General features: G+C 36.8%; 3 protein-coding genes across 4 annotated transcripts in view; all 3 read left to right on the forward strand.

Moving 5' to 3' along the window:
• The window catches only part of LOC134845154 (nuclear pore complex protein Nup153-like), a 438,386-nt gene that overhangs the window by 66,637 nt on the left and 350,456 nt on the right, over window positions 1-21,293 (forward strand). The window lies entirely within an intron of this gene.
• The window catches only part of LOC134844771 (WD repeat and HMG-box DNA-binding protein 1-like), a 473,647-nt gene that overhangs the window by 66,632 nt on the left and 385,722 nt on the right, over window positions 1-21,293 (forward strand). The window lies entirely within an intron of this gene.
• On the forward strand, window positions 9,211-17,415 carry LOC134844948 (germ cell nuclear acidic protein-like). Of its 2 annotated transcripts, XM_063861773.1 has the most exons (8): window positions 9,211-9,838; window positions 10,027-10,084; window positions 10,152-10,266; window positions 10,384-10,521; window positions 13,117-13,291; window positions 14,911-15,118; window positions 16,471-16,703; window positions 17,222-17,415. In XM_063861773.1, exons 1-8 carry the CDS (start codon window positions 9,241-9,243, stop codon window positions 17,314-17,316), a joined length of 1,620 nt encoding a protein of 539 aa, XP_063717843.1. In that variant the 5' UTR covers window positions 9,211-9,240; the 3' UTR covers window positions 17,317-17,415. The 2 variants fall into 2 exon arrangements, with proteins under 2 accessions (XP_063717843.1, XP_063717842.1); XM_063861772.1 differs by having other exon boundaries at window positions 10,152-10,521.

Raw genomic sequence — 21,293 nt, forward strand, 5'->3', positions numbered from 1 at the left:
GCTGTAAATTTAGTTTTCTGTCTAAAAAATTTGGTATCCTAATCTCATCAGTTATTACCGTATTTACAGATTGCTTAACGTAATTCCTGTGTGGATTCCTAATCCTTATCAGTCCATTTAAGGTCTATCATCACGTCAAAATTTCCGACGAAGTCGCGACCCAAGATGAACTGATTCGAATCGTCTAGGTTCCCACCACGAGAAAATTCATCCAGATTTTCTGTCCTCACATGTCAAGAACTGATATTGGAGTTCTCCCAGCCATGTAGATCGCTCCGCGGCTCGCGGATGCTAATCTTGAGTTCGTCGGTATCAGGTCCTCCTTGGTGAAGCCCATCCTTTCCCATGTCTTTATCGGCATTACACTGACTACTGCTCCTGTGTCTAGAAGTCCTGTTACTTCGATCTTCCTTCTATCAGATGTGCAGTATCATCCGCTTCGTATCCAATGTGTACCGCATCTTTGTGCCAGTCTGTCGTTTTTGGAAGTTTGGCCTTGATTTTGGGAAGAAAAGTGACTTTTGAAAAGTTCAAATCGACCATGTCATGCTCAAGTTTCTCGCGACAACTGAAAATCAAAATTATTTCAATCAGAAGATCCGAATCAAAGTTGCAGGAAGGTCGATAAAAATCATACCACAGTAAAATTGCGAATTTTACTGAAATCATCAGTTCAAGCAGAGCTGTCTTGTTCCTGACAGAAAGCATCGCGAATTCCAACGAGAGTACCATCGCCGGGCAAGAGAGAATCTTGATTGGGCAGGTGGACCAGTCAAGCTGCCCAAAGGTTCGGAAAACTAAATTTCTGGAATCAAAACTATATATTACCAAAAATTTCTAGAGTTGCGTTACTTATTTTATTTACTTAATTCTAGAGTCGCGTCACTCTCTGAGCATTGAAATTAATTTCATGAGTGTGTTTTACACAATTTTGTTGAGATAAGTTGGATTTTAGCTTGATCCTTCTAAAATGGATCAAAGGTCCACGGCTCAATGAAAGCTAAAGGTTTACGTAAGCTTTCAACCCTGTTTTTAACGGCGTTCGCGTGTTTTAGGTTTTTAGAGACTTAGCCAGAGGGAAGTTTTAAATTCTAGAGTGGGAGGTATTTTGGTAGAGGTTTCTCAGCTCTAGCAAAATTTTGTAGTCTCATGTCTTAAGCAAACCGAACTGGCTCCGACTGAATGAGGTATAAAAGCATAAGAGATAGTGTCCCTGACCCTTGAGCCAATGGTTTTAGTTGAAATTGCACTTTTGTCCATTCTGGTCGAATGTCACATATCATCATTTAGATTAGTTTATTGTAAAAATCCTGACGATGCGCATAGTTACGAGAACTATTTTTCTTAACCTCGTGTGTGACATAAGCGGAGGACTGTTACACTTGTTCCATCATGGCGTCAGGACCAATTCTGTGGACCTTCAGCTCTTCTTGGCCCAAACATATTGTCCTAATCGGTCATTGTCTCTAGTGACGTAGGTCTACATATGAACACATATCCCATCCACGTTTAGCATCACTTGATTTGGTCCGTAGACTCTACGTAGCGCACGTGAAGTTTCCTTATTCGAGTGCCATCTTGTTAAAAAAGCTCGCACAGCTCTCTATTCAGAACGTGGCTCTGCTTGTCTCAGATAATCCGCATAAAAATCCAGATGCATTATGGTAAACTCCGAAGTATCACATGGATTCCTGATTACCTGATGTCGCGCCACCGAAATTATTGATTGTTTCTTACTTCCATGTGGCACCATCCCGCATGTCTGTCCGGAGATCACATTCAGCTTCATTCTCAATTTGCTCGGTGCCTTCGTTTCTTCTACCTCAGATGCTTCAAAAAGGCGTTGTGAACTGATCTTGAGCTCTCTGATTTTCGAGTTTGAGCTTGTTTTTTTGTTCTGTTTCTCTTGTTGCCAAACCCTGTTGAATTCAATTCAGGGCATCTCTTGCCGCTGCTTTCAAGTTAACCTTAAAGTCGAAGAGATTTTTGCTAAAAATTAAGTTTCAAACGTTCTCGTTACTATGCGCATCGTCAAGATTTTACAATAAACTAATCTAAATGATGATATGTGACATTCGACCAGAATGAACAAAAGTGCAATTTCAAATTGGTAGCCGCTGACCTGGAGAATTGGCAGTTTTGGGGGATTAGCAGTGTTATTTAGACGATTAGACGAATCGTGAAGGTCAGAAGATTCGAATTTCTGAAAAATCGATTTGTGACGTCACACTTCCGAGAAACGTCGAAACGGCCATTTAAGAAGAAAACCAGAAGAAAAACAGAACAACGATAGTAATGGTGAAAACTAGTACGAAAGAAATAACGACCGACGACAGAGTATTAGCAGAGACCGCTCCGAGTTGTAACGATTGTGTCGCTACAATCGTTACAGAGCCATTCACGCCAACGGTGAAGGGTGTTCGGACATTGTGTCCAGCCTTCCGGAAAGGAAATCAGGACGTTTTTTCCCCGGATTCAAGAATCCGGAGGGGTCTCGAGACTTGAACTTAAACTGTTTTATACGAATTTTAGCTTCCTGGTTATGTCCTGAATTGAATTTAATTAACATTCAGATTCATTTTCAGATATTGAGAAGCTAGGAGTTGAGGGAAAGGGTTGATCCATCTTCGATTGAGATGATGATTTTTATCTACTGAACAAAAACAATGCCTTGTGTACAGTGCCTTGGATAACACTACGCTTATATTGAGTTGGGGCGCAGCTTCTTTAGTTCAGTATAGTCCCTGTATCAAAAACCAACAGATACAGGGACTATACTGAACTATAGAAGCTGCGCCCCAACTCAGTATAAGCGTAGTGTTATCCAAGGCACTGTACACAGGGTTTTTAGGAGTACATCTAGCTGGGAGCAATTTGATAAGGCTATGGAAACTAATAGGGCGCAATGGCTGACAAATCAGTACCCTGAAAATTGGTCCGCAAAGGTGGCTTCAGACGCCTTGTGCAAGATCATCGAGGGTAAAGGCAAGCCCCTGGATAGTGACAGGGGTTTGTCAGTTCAATCACCAAAGGATGAGAAGCCCCCAATGCTGATGGTGCAATATAGAGGTAACCAGAGCCAATATTTTGCTAACAGGTTACGAAAATTAACGAACGTTCAAGTGGTTTTCACCACAAGAAAACTACAATCATGTTTACCATCACTGAAGTCGGCATTTTCTAATGACCTCAAGTCAAGAGTGGTTTATAAACTGTCATGTAGTGGATGCACTTCCACCTATGTCGGACAAACTGTTCGACATTTGACCACTAGAATTGAGGAACATAAGAAAGCAGACTCACCGGTAGGCCTCGACCTTCAGCAATGCCAACTTGAGGGAAATAGCGCAGATGTTAGTTGGGAAATTATAGATAGGTCAAACAACCAAACAAAATTGCTAACACTAGAGGCAATACATATCAGGAAAGAGAAACCGGGCTTGAACACGCGCGATGAGTTTAGGAGCAGGGAGTTAACACTGAAAATTTAGTCCCAAATTATTTTTGGTTTTTTATTCAAAACGTACATGTCTAAATTGAAATTATGACGCAAAAACTTCCAGACAAATTAATTTTAAAATGTTTAATTAATTTTAGAGGTTAAAAGTATTTTAATCTTAATAGTAATTTAGGGGTCAACTGTGATTGGCTAATTTTTTATCATGATGGTTTAGAACTAAATTGTATGTGATTTATGGTAAATAACATTTGTAAATTGATGTTTTATCGTCATTTAGAGTAGTTTATTGTAAAAATCCTGACGATGCACATAGTTGCGAAAACGTTTGAAATTTACTTTTTAGCAAAAATTTCTTCAAAAACAATAGTAATATAATAAATGGTAGTAGGCCTGTTTTTAGGAGTGACCTCGTGGTCTGGGGATACTGAGAGCCAGCCATGAGCTCACTATTTTGCATGTAATTAAGTTAATTTGAGCGTTCTGATCGAAGCCGGAGAACAGTAACGTTTTTGTCGACCCGATGTTAGGAAGACCACCAAAAGAACTGGCTTTGGAAGAGACGTTGAAAAACATGTAGAGCTTTGTTTAGACGCGGGCCAGTCGTTTTACAGCTTAGCTTTATTTTCCGTCGATATGTACTTCCGGGCGAATGTTACAATAATACATCAAATTACAAATGTTATTTACAATAATTCACATACATTCTGGTTCTAAACCGTCACGTTAAAAAATTAGCCAATCACAGTTGACTTCTAAAGTACTATTAAGATTACAATACTTTTAACCTCTAAATTTAATTAAATTTTTTAAAATAATTTGTCTGGAAGTTTCTGAGTCATAATTTGGATTTAGACATGTATATTTTAAATAAAAAACCAAAAATTTTATGGGATCAAATTTTCAGTGCTACTTTTTAGCAAAAGTTCCTAAAGTCGTTAGCTGCGGTTTGAGGCTCTAGTTCGCTCGTTTCTTCTAGCACGGCTTGCATCTTCTTTGTAGCCAACTCTTGTGGTTTTTCTTTCCTCCGTGCTTCCGCCTCGCTCATCAGGCGTGCCTCGCGCCTTATAATCTATATTGAGAATGCGTTAAAATTGTAAATTCAAACAAACGTTTTCGCACATTTTGTGCATCTTCAGGATCACTCTTGTACAAAATGATCAAAGATTGTGCCAGTCGGTCATATTTGGAAGTTTTACCTTGAGAAAAGCAAGAGCACTTAATTTTGGGGTGAAATTTAATTTTTCAAAAATTCGAATGGAGCCTGTCATGCACGATTCTCTCGCGATAACTGAAAACCGAAAAAGAGAAATCAGAACGATCGAGTAACAATCGCGGGAAAGTTGCCAGATAAAACAATGGGAAATTGCTATTCGCAATTTCCGTCACAATAAAACTATAGTAGAGCTGTCCCATCTGAAACAGAGACAAGCGTATTCCCGAGAACTGGACTATCATTACTCGATTGGATTGTTATTCGAACTGGACTAGAGTGAACCTTCGGTGGAAAGGTGGACTGCTTGAGTGTCCCAATTGTTCACGAGAAGCTATATTCTAGAGTTAAAACTTGTCCTTGTTATTGAAACTGATAAACATTAAACTCATTTAGTTACATTATTTAATTCTCGAGTTGCTGACCGACTTAATTACTCCCAGTTCTTGAGCGTGCTACGATGTGAGTACTTAATTTAAATTTCTAGAGTGTGTTTTATGATTGTTATGTTGAGGTAAGGCGAGTTTTAGGTTGATCCATCTGAAATGGATCAAAGTTCCTCTGTCTAATAAAAAATAACTTAACGGATTGTTCCGACCCGGTTTTTAACGGCGTTCATGTATTTTGGGTATCTAGAGACCTAAGTATGGGGACGTTCTTATTTCTAGAGTGGGGGGGATATTTTGGTAGTAGCCTTTAAGCTGTAACGGGTCGTAGTCTCATGTCACAAGCGAACCGAATTGGCTCCGACTGATTTGAGGTAGAAAAACACAAGAGATAGTGTCGTTGACTCTTGAGCCAATGGTTATAGGGCCTATTTTTCTTAAGCCTCATGTGTGACTACAGTAGACGAATGTTACTGATCATAAAAAGTGTCACACACATCATTACTTTAAAATTTTAAAAATTCAACCAATCAAAACTTTACAAATATCACTGAAATTATGTAACAACTATTATGTAACATTTTAAAACATTTTGCCACAAATTTCTGAGAGTTTTCTCAATTTTTATTTTCACATTTTCGTTTTGTGGCAAATTTTTATGCTAACATGTATAGCTAACAAAATATCAATATGTATCTTTGCGGTATACTATACCTCGGGATGTCATAATATTATATGCACTAAAATTGGCTGTTATAAACGCGAAATACATGATATTGTACAGGAAAAAGGGTTTACAGCGTATATGGACTGTGTCTGCCGACTTTGTAGGCTCCAGATCGTTGATGAGGATCACATACGACACTGCATCTCCTTTCCAGAAAGCCAGGATCTTCCTGGAAGACTCATCAATATCAGGTTGCCGCCCAAGCAACTGTGACATCGCGCTTCTACGTGCCAAGACTCTTGACTTGACTGACTCTTAACACATTCCATGAGCACTTTAATTATACTTTTCATATTTGTCTTTGTAAGACGTACAATTTACCAATTTACAATTACAATTACAAAATATCAATAGCTAATAAAATATCAAAAATTGCATGACTTATAATGAATGGGCTGAATGAAACGAAATTTTGAAGGGCCTGCCAAGTCAGATCCACGTGCAGGTGGATGACGAGTTTAGATTGCAGTTTAGTTTTAGAATGACAAGGATATCAGCAGTTTACAGATACACTGTCTGAAAAACGATCTAATACCGGACTTTTTGAAGTTTAGGGTCCCCGAGAACGGGGTTTTTTCGGACCAAGCTGTGCATAATTTTCAATTGAAACTACTAAGGACTGAAACTTCTAGGGCAAATGAGGATAGGAAAAGGTACGAGGAGATGCTAAGGAAAGCGAGATCACTGGTGCAAAAAGAAATTGACAAACAGTGGTGGGCATCCATTTTCCGATTCGTGAGGCGGCAAGTTGAGGCAAGCTTAAAGACAACATCAGAAAACCATAGAAAAAAGTTAGAAAAACTGTCCGAGAGACAAGATAAACCTCTTGGGGGGAGAAATGAGCGATCAGTTAGGGTACTTGATAATATTGAACTGCCTGAATGGGTATATGAAGTGCTATCAATGGGCCCCAAGCATCCAATTAGAGACAAATTTAACGAAACACATTTTTTGGCGGATATCGACATTTTCCTCTCACAATTGAAAAATCAAAAAACATCTGGTGAAACGTTATGTGAAATAGAAGCCGCGGCAAAGGCATATGCAAAAAACGTACGGCAAACCCCAAGAGACAAAGCCGTTGAAAAAACGAGGAAATATCTCAAAGATAATGGGTTGCTGGCTGTGCCTTTTGATAAGGGGGTTGGTTTTTGCATAATGAGGAAACAAACATATGAATCAAAGCTGGAATCCTTGTTGCAATCTGCTCAGTTTGTGAAAAAAGATGCAACCACTGATGAGGTGATACTGAAAATTGAGAAAGAACTTAACAAAGAGTTACTAGCCATGAACAAAAGAGACGAGATAAGTGATCAGTTATATTCTAAGATACGATCAACAGGGGGGCAACCCGCCCGTTTGTACGGTTTAGCTAAGGTACACAAGGATGAGACACCCCTACGACCTGTACTATCACTTCCCGGCAGCTCGTATGAGAATCTTAACAAAATGCTTGCGAAGTTTTTTGACAACATCGATGGAGCAAATATAGAAACCAATACTAAAGAGGCTAGAGAAAAAATAGAAAACATTGCTCTAGATCCGGATGAAACCATAATATCTCTTGATGTGAAAAAATTGTACACCAACGTTCCCCTGAAGGAGGCAATTGAAATTGCTTTACAGAAGCTGTACAGCCAGGAGTCTCCTCCTGAAATTCAAAGAGCAACCATGAAAAGGCTTTTGAATATGGCGGTCAGCAAAGTATATTTCAAGTGTAATGATTCATGGTATGTACAAGTTGATGGTTTAGCAATGGGAGCGTCCCTCGCTGTAATTCTGGCAAACTTATGGCTGAAAGAATACGAATTTGCTCTACGACAACAAATACCGGTGGGAACGGGGGTACAGCAAATTAATGACAAAAACGGCTTGTGCCCATGTTGCAGCAGGAAAGTCACATATAGATCAAAGGGGGTTGAATGCGAGAGTTGCCGAAACTGGTATCATCTAAAATGCGGAAAAATATCCGATGACGTATACGCATCAATAACCGAGATAGTCTGGTACTGTGAAAGCTGCTGCCGAGCTAAGAACAAGGAGAAGGATACTCCCCAGGTGAAATTGTTCCTCAGGTATGTGGATGACATTGTTAGAACAGTCAGAGGGGAGCCGAGTTGTCTTCTCGATGCCGCCAATTCTCTTCATCCAAATTTGCAGTTCACTCTAGAGAAAACTAATTCGGAGGGGAATTTGCCGTTCCTGGATTTGAACATAAATATATCGCAGGATAGGCGTGTAACTTGCAGTTGGTATCAAAAACCAACAGATACAGGGACTATACTGAACTATAGAAGCTGCGCCCCAACTCAGTATAAGCGTAGTGTTATCCAAGGCACTGTACACAGGGTTTTTAGGTGTACATCTAGCTGGGAGCAATTTGATAAGGCTATGGAAACTAATAGGGCGCAATGGCTGACAAATCAGTACCCTGAAAATTGGTCCGCAAAGGTGGCTTCAGACGCCTTGTGCAAGATCATCGAGGGTAAAGGCAAGCCCCTGGATAGTGACAGGGGTTTGTCAGTTCAATCACCAAAGGATGAAAAGCCCCCAATGCTGATGGTGCAATATAGAGGTAACCAGAGCCAATATTTTGCTAACAGGTTACGAAAATTAACGAACGTTCAAGTGGTTTTCACCACAAGAAAACTACAATCATGTTTACCATCACTGAAGTCAGCATTTTCTAATGACCTCAAGTCAAGAGTGGTTTATAAACTGTCATGTAGTGGATGCACTTCCACCTATGTCGGACAAACTGTTCGACATTTGACCACTAGAATTGAGGAACATAGGAAAGCAGACTCACCGGTAGGCCTCCACCTTCAGCAATGCCAACTTGAGGGAAATAGCGCAGATCTTAGTTGGGAAATTATAGATAGGTCAAACAACCAAACAAAATTGCTAACACTAGAGGCAATACATATCAGGAAAGAGAAACCGGGCTTGAACACGCGCGATGAGTTTAGGAGCAGGGAGTTAACACTGAAAATTTAGTCCCAAAATATTTTTGGTTTTTTATTCAAAACGTACATGTCTAAATCGAAATTATGACTCAGAAACTTCCAGACAAATTAATTTTAAAATGTTTAATTAATTTTAGAGGTTAAAAGTATTTTAATCTTAATAGTAATTTAGAGGTCAACTGTGATTGGCTAATTTTTTATCATGATGGTTTAGAACCAAATTGTATGTGATTTATTGTAAATAACATTTGTAAATTGATGTTTTATCGTCATTTAGAGTAGTTTATTGTAAAAATCCTGACGATGCACATAGTTGCGAAAACGTTTGAAATTTACTTTTTAGCAAAAATTTCTTTACAGATACACTATTTAAAGCAAATAAAGTGTTCTTTCGTCCTTTTCTTTGGCATTTTGACGTTTTCTCAGGGGTATATCGATAGTTTCGTAGGTTTACTGAAAGTAATAAATGTTTTGTTTTCCAGGATTAAGGTATGTCTGACCTTGAATATTCAAGTAGTGGCAATGAGCAGTTGGGCGAGTTGACCTTTTATACCTGTTATGATGATAATAGCTGCTTTCCCGATAAGAGGCATACAAAAGAGCCAATTTGGAGCTCAAGTTTGTCAGAGAGAGAAAGGACATGGAAAAGCATGCAATCGGATAAATCCAGTTACCAGAAAATCATTTGCCTTGAATCTGACAATGACCAAGATACTGTAAGCATTGAAAGCAGTGACTTAGATGACGAAATAGATGTAAATTTGAGTCCACTGCCATTACGAGAGAGATTGCTTAACCCTAACAACTGTTGCAAAGAAAATAATACTTCCAACACGACAGGTAATCAGAAAAATTATGAGGAAGAAAACGTCGCGGAAAAGAAAAAGAAGTTAGACAAGGAGAATGTTGACGATGTTTTCAACTGTTCGGCAAAACCGTTACTGAGCTCAACTCGTCTTGATAACGAACATGTCAAAGGTTCTAAGTTAAGAACTGGTAATTTGTCATTAAGCACATTTGAACGCACCGTTCAGCGGCATTCAATTTCGACGACTGATGAAAGTGACGCTGATGCTGCGCTCGAAGATTGTAAGTATAAAAAAAAAATTTTTTCAGACTGCAAAGTTTACTAAAAACAAAGTTGAAGTCTGTCCCATGTCCGTGTGCCTTACATTATTTCAATATGTGCACTACCAATAGTGTGCTCGAATTATTTTTCGAATGGTTTGTACAGGAACTGAAAAATTAAACAAATCTGAAACACAACCATTTTTCAGTATTCATCAGAGTGAAAACTCCGAAAGGGAAGTCAATTTCTGTAACTTCAACGAGCAAGTTAGTAACTATTGATTTAGAATAAACACTACAAATTGGATGGAAAAGCTTATATTGCTTTGCTTAGAACGAAAAAGGATACCGTCAAGAAACATACCGATAAACTTCCGCGACGCTGTCAATCAAGTAGCAACCCGATTATGAAAACCGTTGAAGACGATTTAGCAGACCAACTTCAGAATGTAAATATTCAAGAGAAACCTGATTTGAAAACGCCCAAGGCGTCACGCTCGAAATCAACGAACACGCCTGGGCTATTGCAATCAAGTTCTAAGAATAAATGCTGGTTTTTGACCCAGGATAAAATTGACCCGAGTCGCTATGCGGAGTATATTGGAGATTTCCACTTCATGAGCAACAGACAGCTGCAGCTGAACAGAGACAAGCAAACCAGAATGTTGTTCACAGTTTTCAACGAAACTGTTTTTGAAAATATGGTTTGTTCTTAAATTTCATGTTGGTTTAAATGGCATGTGTTTCGTCATCGAGTTGATGAATGAAGTTTTACTTTTATTCGTTTAGGTCGCGTGATATCTATTCGTTCGTTAAATGAAGTGAATTTATCCACGCTTACAGTTATCTGGATTTGTCCATGCTAACAGCTTTGTTTTTGTGGTTTGATTTAATTTCTTTTGTTCCATGCAAACTTATTACGCTTGCGTTAAGCAAGTGTGTTGCAACCGGTTACTAGACTTTTTTCCCGTAAAAAAATTTTGGTCACAGAATGGTAAATGTTTAGAAAGAAGTTTGAAATGTTAAATTTACAAATATGCAGCGTATTTGTTTTTGCCTGTATAGGGCTACCATTGTAGCAGGTAGATGCAAATCTTTTTATGATTAATTTACTGAACATATATACATATATACATTTTTTGGCTGTATATAACGTGGCGAGTTGAAAGTGGTGTCGTTTGATAGGACATTAAGGCAATCAATAACGTTTTGTGACTGTGTTGAGACTTCGGATCCGTTGAGACGAATACTGTAAACCCGTTAGATAAATTCAAGTCCTCGTGGAAGTTTTGAAGGTGAATACCAAATTGAATCGTGTGAGGATCCTTTTTTGAGCAAAGCTTTTACCATCGTTTTTAACAGCTGATCTTCTTCTGACCCTTGAGCTAGGATTTCTGTGTTTAATAAAGAGTTGACATCCACATGTTGATTAAACGACAATACCGAAGTATTAGGTCAATTTCACTTTAACTATTCATATTCACAAAATTTAAAATAGTTGGAACAAATGGGTTTTTTTGTTCCGATTTTCGAAGAAAGTAAGGAATATATACGCTTGGGGTGGTTTTTTTATTCAGACCAATTCTCATAAATATTTCCATGGATCGATCCATAGATCTTTGTGGTCCTAGAAGCGGCTTGCTCACCACTAGACTGAAAGGTTGCTGTGAAACGTTTGCTAATAGACTAACGTGACAAAAAGCGCGTTAATGCTTTGATGCTGATGTGGCGACTTATCCGGCACCACAAAATTGTTCCAGATTCAATTGAGGCAGGCTAATCGGTCTTTCAAGTCAATAAACAATTCTTAATATGCAGCTTAAAAATCATAGTTTTTCATCAATATTGTACCAACGAAAAACTATTCGAGATTAGTTTATGGACATTCGGAATATTCAGGGCTTTACCCTGACACGAGCAGTCTTGTGTTATTTCAACTCAAAAAGGATTTGAGTTGAAATCGGGAAAACAAGTTTTAAAGTTAATCTAGGGGAATACCTAAATTCGGAACGAAAATGTTACCGTTGCCAATTTAGAGAGCTCAACTGAATACTTTGAAGGGAGCTAAAAAAACGTTTTGAAAGTTTTCAATTGAATCAATCATACTGCAGCTATTAATTTAATTCAAGTCAAAATATATTTAGGAAAAATCTTTCAGGCAAATCAGTTTGGTAATGAGTTTTTCTCGAGGTCTTTTTGATCGCTATCAAAATTTCCTTGACGCTTACGATAAAGTAATCATCCGCATTACTTACCCAGAAATAATTGTGGTGACTAAGTTATCAATTTTGGTCTTTCCTTTCGTTTCATTTATTAAGAGTAACGAACGTAGTGAAAACTCGTTTATAGGTCTTGCTGATTTTTTTTTGTTCAGGAAAAAGTCTTAGAACATCCGTTGAAAGTGACCTAAATAGCACTTTACAAATACGAACGTGGAAATGGCGCAAAAAGAACGAACAATTCTTGTTTCGAAAGTGGAATTTAATTTTTAGATTTTCAGCAGAATAAACTTTACCTGTTGATCCATTTTTCTCAAGATGGATTAATGTTATCAAAAAAGCGCCAGTCGTAAAACGTTCTGGAAATTCAAAGAGCTTAAAGGGCATCTATTTTTTGTTGAAATTCGAAAGTTGAGATTTTTTTAAAACAAAGTCAGCGTCTTTTTTGTTTACTTGCGTTCATGTCTTTCATTTCTTGGTTAATTGCCTTCTTTAAATAGCGAATTGCATTTGGTAGACCCTCCGTCACATTTCGTGTAGTTTTTTTTTTGATCTTTCATTGGCGTTTAAATTATCCGTTTGCGGAAGATTTTCTCTTGAAGAGTTTTCTTGAATAGTAAGTTTTTGGTCAATTATCCGCTTGCCCCCATTTCCTAGGTCGCTTAGTAGATCATCGAGAGCAGTTTGTTAGAATTTTTGAAATGCATTCCTTTTCGTGTTTGTTTCATAAGCCAGTTTTCTGCGTCAGACTGGCTAATCTGGCAGTCTCGAATTTGATTTCTGTTGCTTGTTTTCAATCATTAAAATAATTTAGCAAGTTTATTTTATATAATATAAGTAACATGGAACAATTTTTCCTTGTGTGTTTTTTTTTCATGTAATATCCACGAGAATGTAATGCATTTGTTATCTCAGTGAATCGAAGCTGATATTCGCCAGAAAACTGCTGCAATTACCAGAGAAAATATAATGCTCAAAAGCTTGATTTCGTGAAGTAATCTTTCGTTTTTGAAACCGGAAATCTTGAGTTCCTAAGATTTTTTTTAGCAAACAAGTATAATTGTTTTTCTTATGTTCCAGTTCTCTAATAACACCTTCAAAATTGAATGGAATAAAAATTTGACATCCACTGCTGGGCGAACTAACTGTGTATCGAAGAAGGAGGTCTACAGAAATGTAGATGGATCAAAAGGAAGTAAAGTTGTCGAGAGATTCGCCACTATTGAACTGGCAACAAAAATTCTTGACAGTGCTGGTGAGTTAACAAAATTGGATGACAGAAAAAATCCTGAGTCACTTTTTGGCTAAACTAAAGATTTTTTTATTGCTTGATCAATTTATTAAGTTCACTTATTTACAATCGGATATGTTTTTGTGCTAGTTCGGAAGTTCTGTAATATGTAATTTGACTCTTGTTATCTAATATAATACTTGGCGATTAAGTCGCGCAATTAAGTCACTTGTTTAAGCTGTGTAGTTTTTGTTGTTCTTTTTTCAGGGATAATTTTTTCACGCTCATTAGTTTGGTTTGACTTCCTTGTTAAGGTCTTTTGTCAAAACGAATGCAAATAGCGCTCTCCAATTACGGAAGGACAGATAACGTGAATTAATTGAGGGTTTCGAAAGCAGATTTTGTTTTTCAGATTTGCCAGCGAAATATAAAAAGTACATAGTGATCCAGTTTTCCCCAAATGGGGCAGTTTTTTGAAAAAAAAGTATCAATTTCGAAATATGTCATTGTTGGAACATTTGAGTTCATTGACATCTTTCCAGCTTGTCTGTTGGCTATGTTTTTTTCATCCGTTAGGAGCACTGCGAGAACTTAAATGGAAACATTTTCAAAGCGTACGAAATCCAATTAACCTGATCCAAAACTTGGAATAATTTTTTGGCGACGATGAGAAGTTTCACTGATTATAAAAGCAACGCTTGTTAAGATTCGTTTAAGGCAGTGAAGTCTCTTATATAGGTCGTTATGATTTTTTTTTCATAGAATTCATTGAAATCATAGAATTGACCAGGCTTAATTTTGATTTCTCGCTGTTTGATTTTGATTTTTTTTCTAGTTTCAAGTTCAGTTCCTTTCCTTTGTTTAAAGGAACACTAACTCCGCTATCGAAAAACAAGTGGAAAGGTCACGGAAAATGTGATCAACTTTTAGTTTCGAAAATGGATTTTAATGTTCAGATTTTCCAGCGGAATAAAAGTTTGCCGATTGATCCAGTTTTCCCACATTGGGTTCGTTTTATTGAAAAAAGTTTCAATCATAAATTGATCTAGAAATTCAAACAGTTTTAAGTCCATCTGTGTTTTTTTTTCTGAAATTCGAAAATTTAGATATTCAGTGTTTTCTGTTTACTTGGGTTCATTGACTTTTATGTTGTTATAAAAGCCTTCATTGACTCCATTGATGTTGTTAAAAAAGCAGTCAATTTTTTCAACGTAACTCACATAGAAATTCTAGAAGCAAGCAAAGCCATGAAAGCTAGCGATTTTTATAAGACCAGCTTTTGTCGAACCTGAGACATTTTTTTTGGAATCGGAATCTCGGCTGAAAGGGCGGTAATATAAAATATGAACTGGTTTCACACGGGCTTACTTTGAGGCATCAAAATAAGAAATTATAAAACAAACTTTGCGATAGTTTCTTCGCTTCTTCGTGAAGTGGTCCAAAAAACTGAATGAACGATTATGATTCGTTAACAGTAATGCTGCCGAGTCGTCTTTCAAGCTAGTTTTGTTTGGTTCTTCTGTTTTTTTTTTTTGGATAGTTGCTGGCTTAATGAACGGTTTTTATAACAAATCTATTATAAGCAAGATGTTAGTGTGAAAGCAGTGTTTGGGGGTAATTTATGAAATGCAATACGTGTTTAGACAGACTGCGAGACACTCTGATCCACGAGATGTGTCACGCGGCCGTGTGGGTGCAGACGGGAGATAGGAGTGCAGGTCATGGCCCACTGTGGAAAAAGTGGGCCAACTGGGCCACTCTGTTGTTCCCCTCTCTGCCTAATATCACCCGCTGCCACAACTATGCCATTAATTACAAGTTCTACTACATCTGCACCCAGTGCCACTCACAGTTAGTTGTTCTCATATTCTGTCAACCTACTCTTTTTAAACACAAGGGATGATCCCACCGTCTTTGATGAGTCCCATTCAACAGCTCGTCTAGAACTGTAGTCCCGCTAGACCGCTTAAATTATACTTGAAGTAATTTCAAGTGTATGAAAGCAAAAAGGAAACCTGTAAACATTTCTTCCTTAGATTTGCCACTAATGTTTTCTTTAAAATGGAGTTATCAGAAATATCAGTTCACTTGCAAAAGTTAGAAACTACCTTTAAAATGGTGCTAGGGATTTCAACATACCGGTTTTTTAGCCGACCAATCTTTTAGCGGACTCAGAATAGTTATAAAGTCAGAAAGCTAACTTCAAACGCGGCATTGTCGATTAGCGACCGTTTGCTCTGCTGCGCCTCAATTCAAGACAAGTGTTATTGTGCGCGAAATCATAGTTTTGCCGCTAATTTAGACTGTTGTGTTTTTGAAGTTCATAGTTTCATTGAAAAATTGTGAGATAATTGTCTTAATTGGGGAAGCTTGATCCCTGACTGAGCGTCATTTTGAGTCTGATAGTCAATCGTGTGTCATTTTATTACGCTGGTCTGCTGAAAGACTCAATTTTCATTTTTTTATGGTTAAAGATCGGCCTCCCTTTAAAAAATTTGTTTTTCTGACATTTATATGGGACCAGTGGTAGTTTTATGCGAACATACCTCTAAACGACATTGTTAGTGGGACCATACTTCTAAACGAGTACCCAAGGGAGTTAAGTGTTTAAAATTTGTTTCTGACTACTCGCAAAAGATTCCGGCACAAAGCAAAATTTCTATTTTTAAAGGCTTATTTTGCCTTTTCTTTTTTCCTTTGTTTACTTTTTGCCGTTTTCTCGCTTGTCTGCGAATTGCCTGTCTTTAGGCTGTAATGGTGACCCTGAGTAGTCGTAAGAATAAACAATCTATTTCAAAGTTGAAAGAAAAACTCATGGAAAAATCAAACACCCTGAAATTTACAACTATTGTATAGATTATTGTTTACTCCTAGCTTTTCGGGAAGTCGTATAATCCTACATCGTTATAGGTCTTCATAAGCTTCGAGGTTCAAGTACTACTCGTGTTAGTGGTTTGACTTTTGATGTCTTTTGCAGTTTACTTCCTATTAATTTGCTAAAGGGGAAGGCAAGGTACCTTCTTCATTGATAAAAAGCAAATTGCACAAAAAACGTGAATGATTTTAATTGTAACTGAATGTAACTGAAAAATACCGAAAAAAGCATGGTTTTTTTGGGATATATAACTTTATTGACACTTCCAAACTTTATTTATGTATGATATCATATGCCGTAGGCGTGTAAAAAACACTGTTTTTTGTAGGCTCGGTAGATTCAGCAAGTCAGTCGATCTTGCAAAACAAGTCTGTGGTCGATGTCACGGCAAATTTCAATTAGTGAGAGGGGAGGAAGTGAACAAATGGACTGAATTGGAAAGAGTCGAGCAATTGGGAAATGTTGGTGTTCAAGAGCAGAAACAGAAGACTCCGAGGACTCCCAATGTCTATGCGCAGTTTATTAAAGACAACTGGACTACTGTCCAAGCCAAGAATCCAGGCATGTATGATAAGATCACCATTGTTTAGATCGCAAATTTAGATCGTCGCTTCTCATTCTGAATGATATCATAGACTTGTATGACAAGAGTTGTATTAGCAGGCTTGTTTTGTATTAGCAATTTAATTATGTACCTGAAATAAATATCAGATATGATCAAACAGTGTGACCAAGTCGGTCCCCTTGTACCCTTTTTGGTACCCTCTGCGTTCAGTTGTTCCCTTTTTCAATTCTGACACGGGATTAAAAATTTTCAAAGCTGGGTAGATCAAATCTGGGACATGATCAACTGGGTTCATCATGGGAGGTATCGTATCATATTGAATTTTTGATTTGTTTTCCAAAAAGTTTGGTTTGACTAAAATGTGCTATCGAAATCTAATCATTTTTTGATGTATTTAAGCCAAAATTAAATGTTAACAGACACTGTACAAAATTACCGCGTCTGATTTTTTCATAAATTATCTTTTACCCCCTTTTCTCTAAGAACCCTTTATATCGGAGGTTGAAATGTTTAGGAATGCCGTTTGCGGAAGTTCGAAGAGAGATCAACAAGTTGTACCATCAGAAGAATCTAAAGAAATCTGGCAATCACGAGGTTCAGATTGATTGAATTTAAACTGTTTCGCGTGAACGTTTGACTGTGTTTGATTTTGTTGTTTTGAATCTATTGTTTTAGCTAGGCTCACTTGATACATTCTAATCAATTGAATTGTGGTTTTATTTTTGTCTGTTTTTTCCTTATGTCCTAGCCTGATAAGGTTGATGTAAACAAGATGTTCCACTGTTAGGACTTTTCTCGAGAAGAGGGTTTGAACTAAACGGGGTAGGGTGTGTTTGTTTTCGGATGGTTTTTGACTCGTCAAAGAACCCGTAGGGGTCAGATTCTGTTCCTAGGAATTTTTTTCAAGGCTTTTTGTTTAATTAAGTTTTTTGAGCTCCTCAGCATTTTGTTTTAGGTCATTACACTTACGATCAGCGTAGTGTATTAGTACGAACCTGCTTTTTTTCCTAACCTAACTCGCAAATAAAAGTGTTCATTGAAAATGTTCACTTATTCGGTGGTACTTTTACTATAATCAATCTGTAGCAGTGGAAATTTCATAGCATCTATTCTCTGCTTTATTTGTGGCTAGTTTTGATGGCTAGTTTTATTTGTGATTAAAATGCATGTTCTGATTACCGGAAACTTAAAAAGCAGCACTCATTTTTTAAAAATTTTTTGTCATCAGTTGTAAAGTACATATGAATCGCGTTTTGAACTGGGTTTATATAAAGACAATAAGAGCCGGTTATCGCTGCAAACTCAAATCGAGAGTTAAAAATAGCCCTAAAATTTTGGCTCAGGGGTCTTTGACATATTGATGAGTGTTTGGGATTAATGCGGCTGCTTTCCTATTTTGAGGATAGTGAGGCTGAATCATTTTGGTTTGTTCATACGGACCACCGTTTAAGTATATCAGCATGTTTTGATAACCAAAAACTTAAAAAGCAGCATCAATCAAATAACTGTATCACAAAAATTTGACCTGAGTTATGTCATTTCGTTTTACAATGAATTGATATTTGAAATGCAATTGTATAACATGCAAAAAACTTGCATACAATTTTTAAAATTATATCATTCTAAAACAACCATTAGTTTTCTAAAAATGCATTGAGTGAATTTTGAATAACTAAGAAATATTGGTCGAATTTTTAACATACAGATTTGATTTACTAAATTTTCCAAAACACTGTATTGGCAGAATTCATAACTTTTACAATAAATTTAGAATTGATTTGGCCGAAAGAGGGTGTCGTACAAAAATAGCAAAAGCCAGCACTCTGGGTAGTTAGGGGATCAAATCACCGAGGCGCGGCTTCCTCCACGCCTCCGTTATTTTAAAAACAGTCTTCCCTCGATTAGTTCTCTACCCCAAGCGTTAAGCAAGTTGTGACCGGTGTCAAATTATGGATCAACTTTGAGCTCAAGGCATTGATGTTTTTGGGAGGTTGCGAGCTTAACAACCGAAGTTTGGTTTAAAAAAAACAAACCAAAAATAGCTTTCCTGCAAGTTTCGGAACTACAGTTGTTATGAGGCATAAATGACTTGAATGGTTGTAATCAAAATAGCATTATAGCTCATTCTGAATTTGAGTTAAGGCTTAAATTTTGACGATGGAGGATTACTTTGTAGACTTCGTGCCAGCAGCAATTCATAATAATCACCATTCCATGTTTGTGTCGGCGCCCAATTTTCCCATGTATTGAAATAAGGAAGCAATTGAATGCTTTAAAACTCGAAAAAGTTATCGGATTACGTGTACTTATTTAAGGCAGGGGCGGATTTGGGGGGGGGGGGGGCGTACGTTCCCTACCCTCAGGGATTCGACCCCCTGCCGACCCAAAGGGTCCCCCCTTTGGTACTTTTTAACGCCTTTTTTGGCCTATTTTTTCAAAAATTTGCCTGTGGCGCACAAATTCTGGCCAAAATAGGAATAAAACAGTGCTTTAAGAGAACTCGAAAAATCAATTTGGTCGACCTAAAAAACAAAAAAAAATTTCGACAAAATTTTCGAAGTTTTTTTGGAAATCCGCCCCCCCTCGAGAAAATCATAGATCCGCCCCTGATCTAAGGCATACAGTTTTTTCTATAATGATAAAGGGAGCATACGTTTTTGTACTGTGACAAGAAAGGCAAAAAGATTGAATTGTTTACAGTTTTGTCTAAAAATCTGTAAAAAGCAGCACTCAATTTTTTTTGCTTTTCTCATCAGATGTTTAATATGTTTAATTTTGTGCCCTTTTTTGAATCTGTAAAAGCTACCAAAAATATAGGTAAAAAATGGAATGGCTTCATTTTTATTTTCTTATTGCTTTTATGGTACAATAATATTAATTGACAACAAAATTAAGTGTTGTTGTTTTTGCACGTAATACTGTTCGTTTATTTAGTGTTTTTTGTTAAAAGAAATTTTTACTAGGAATAATAAAAGTTTTTAAAGCATTCATAATCAAAAATCTTAAATACGTCTAACACAGTGCATTTTCACGCTAATAATTTTTTTCGCAAGTGTGTTTTTTAATCCCTTTTGTCTATTTTTGTGGAATGTAATAATGTTTACAGGACAGTTAAGTCAGATAACTGTAAATTTACCCAGAAAACTGTAACAGATAACCAAGCTCAAATCGTTTTTTGACAGAAAAAAATAGTAAAACTTGTAGAGTAACCTCTTTATTATCGGCGAGCTAGCCTATATCAGACAAAAAACTAAAACAATATCTGTATCAGACTTTTAATCGTAATTTTCAATATCCGAAGTTTTCTCTGACAGACTTTTCGAAATTTGAACGGTCGTTTTTGCTGTAAAACTAAACTACATGAAAAAATTGATTAGACAACATGTCAAATTTCAAGCAAAGTGGAAGTAATTTGACATGTTGAAAAAACATGACCTACAAACATGATTTCGACGAAAATATATCTGAAAAGGCGTTGAAAACTGTAAAAACTTATGTGTTTCGAGCTCAAGCCGCCATATGAAGTTATTCAAAATCACTAGAAAAAGAAAAGGAAAAAAATGTTTTGATCAAATTAGTTCAATTAGTCGAACTTGCTAAAACATAATTTAGTACCATTACTGCTAGATGAGTAATAATAAAAAAACTCATACATCGTTATCAAAAATTGACACAGCATAGTTTCGTTAAATTCAAAATCTACTAGAAATGCCGTAATTACTCATTCTCGGATCAAACTCAAAACAATTTTTACAACAGTTTGATATCAATTCTTGTGAACGTTGAAATGGATCTTTCATATCGTTTAAACGCATTTGAACGTACATAATCTTCTTTTGTACAAAATTATGTACAAAACCTAAAGCTTATGCTAAGTTGCCCCACTGACTCATCTACTGAAGTTAAAATTGGTTGCAGATAAAGTTTTAAAAGAACTGTTTTCTCGTGGTAGACTTTTTTTGGAACTTGCGCAGCGTACATTTGATTGGCTCTATTTTGAGAACTATGTTCCAAAAGTTGGTAATTATTTGTGATATAACTCTTTTTGATATGAAAATTCCATTTTTTGCTTTCGTTTGTAAAAAACTGTGTCGGAACATTTCCATGATGGCATGAACATAAATATTACATTGCCTTGATGGCTGATTTCGTATTTTTGACTGACATTCAAAAACAAGCACTTCTCTTGTTTCTTTTCAGTTAAACGTGCTTAAAAAAGTTTTCAACTAAATATCTTGAAAAAACTTTCTAAACCTATGAAACAAGCTTGATGGATACCAACTGAAAAGGAATTACATTAAAAATAGCAATACTAAATGTTTCTCATCGAACTGGCTGGTTTTTTCTAAAAACTTTACAACTTAACAAGTAACTCTAGTTATTTTTGTATTACTGTGTTGAATTCAATAAACCGGATTTGAAAATAGAAAAATTGAATACGCTGATTCAAATTTAGTAGATAAAAAACCACAACACGAAAAATCTTGCCGGAGTTAAGTTATGACCCCAGGTTTGGCCTAAATTAAGGTAAAATCTCGCTCTTTTTATCAGATCAAAAACTAAGCTGAAGGCACCCAATCGATGTC

The sequence above is a fragment of the Symsagittifera roscoffensis genome, chromosome 4 (genome assembly GCF_963678635.1).
Source record: "Symsagittifera roscoffensis chromosome 4, txSymRosc1.1, whole genome shotgun sequence".
NCBI lineage: Eukaryota > Metazoa > Xenacoelomorpha > Acoela > Convolutidae > Symsagittifera > Symsagittifera roscoffensis.

What these genes read in the sequence shown, in the direction of transcription:
- LOC134844948 (XM_063861772.1), top strand. Translation starts at nt 9,241, where the DNA reads ATGTCTGACCTTGAATATTCAAGTAGTGGCAATGAGCAGTTGGGCGAG. An exon ending in TCTGTAACTTCAACGAGCAA is followed by an intron (nt 10,085 to 10,151) that starts GTTAGTAACTAT and finishes TGCTTTGCTTAG; the next exon opens with AACGAAAAAGGATACCGTCA. An exon ending in TGCACCCAGTGCCACTCACA is followed by an intron (nt 15,119 to 16,470) that starts GTTAGTTGTTCT and finishes TGTTTTTTGTAG; the next exon opens with GCTCGGTAGATTCAGCAAGT.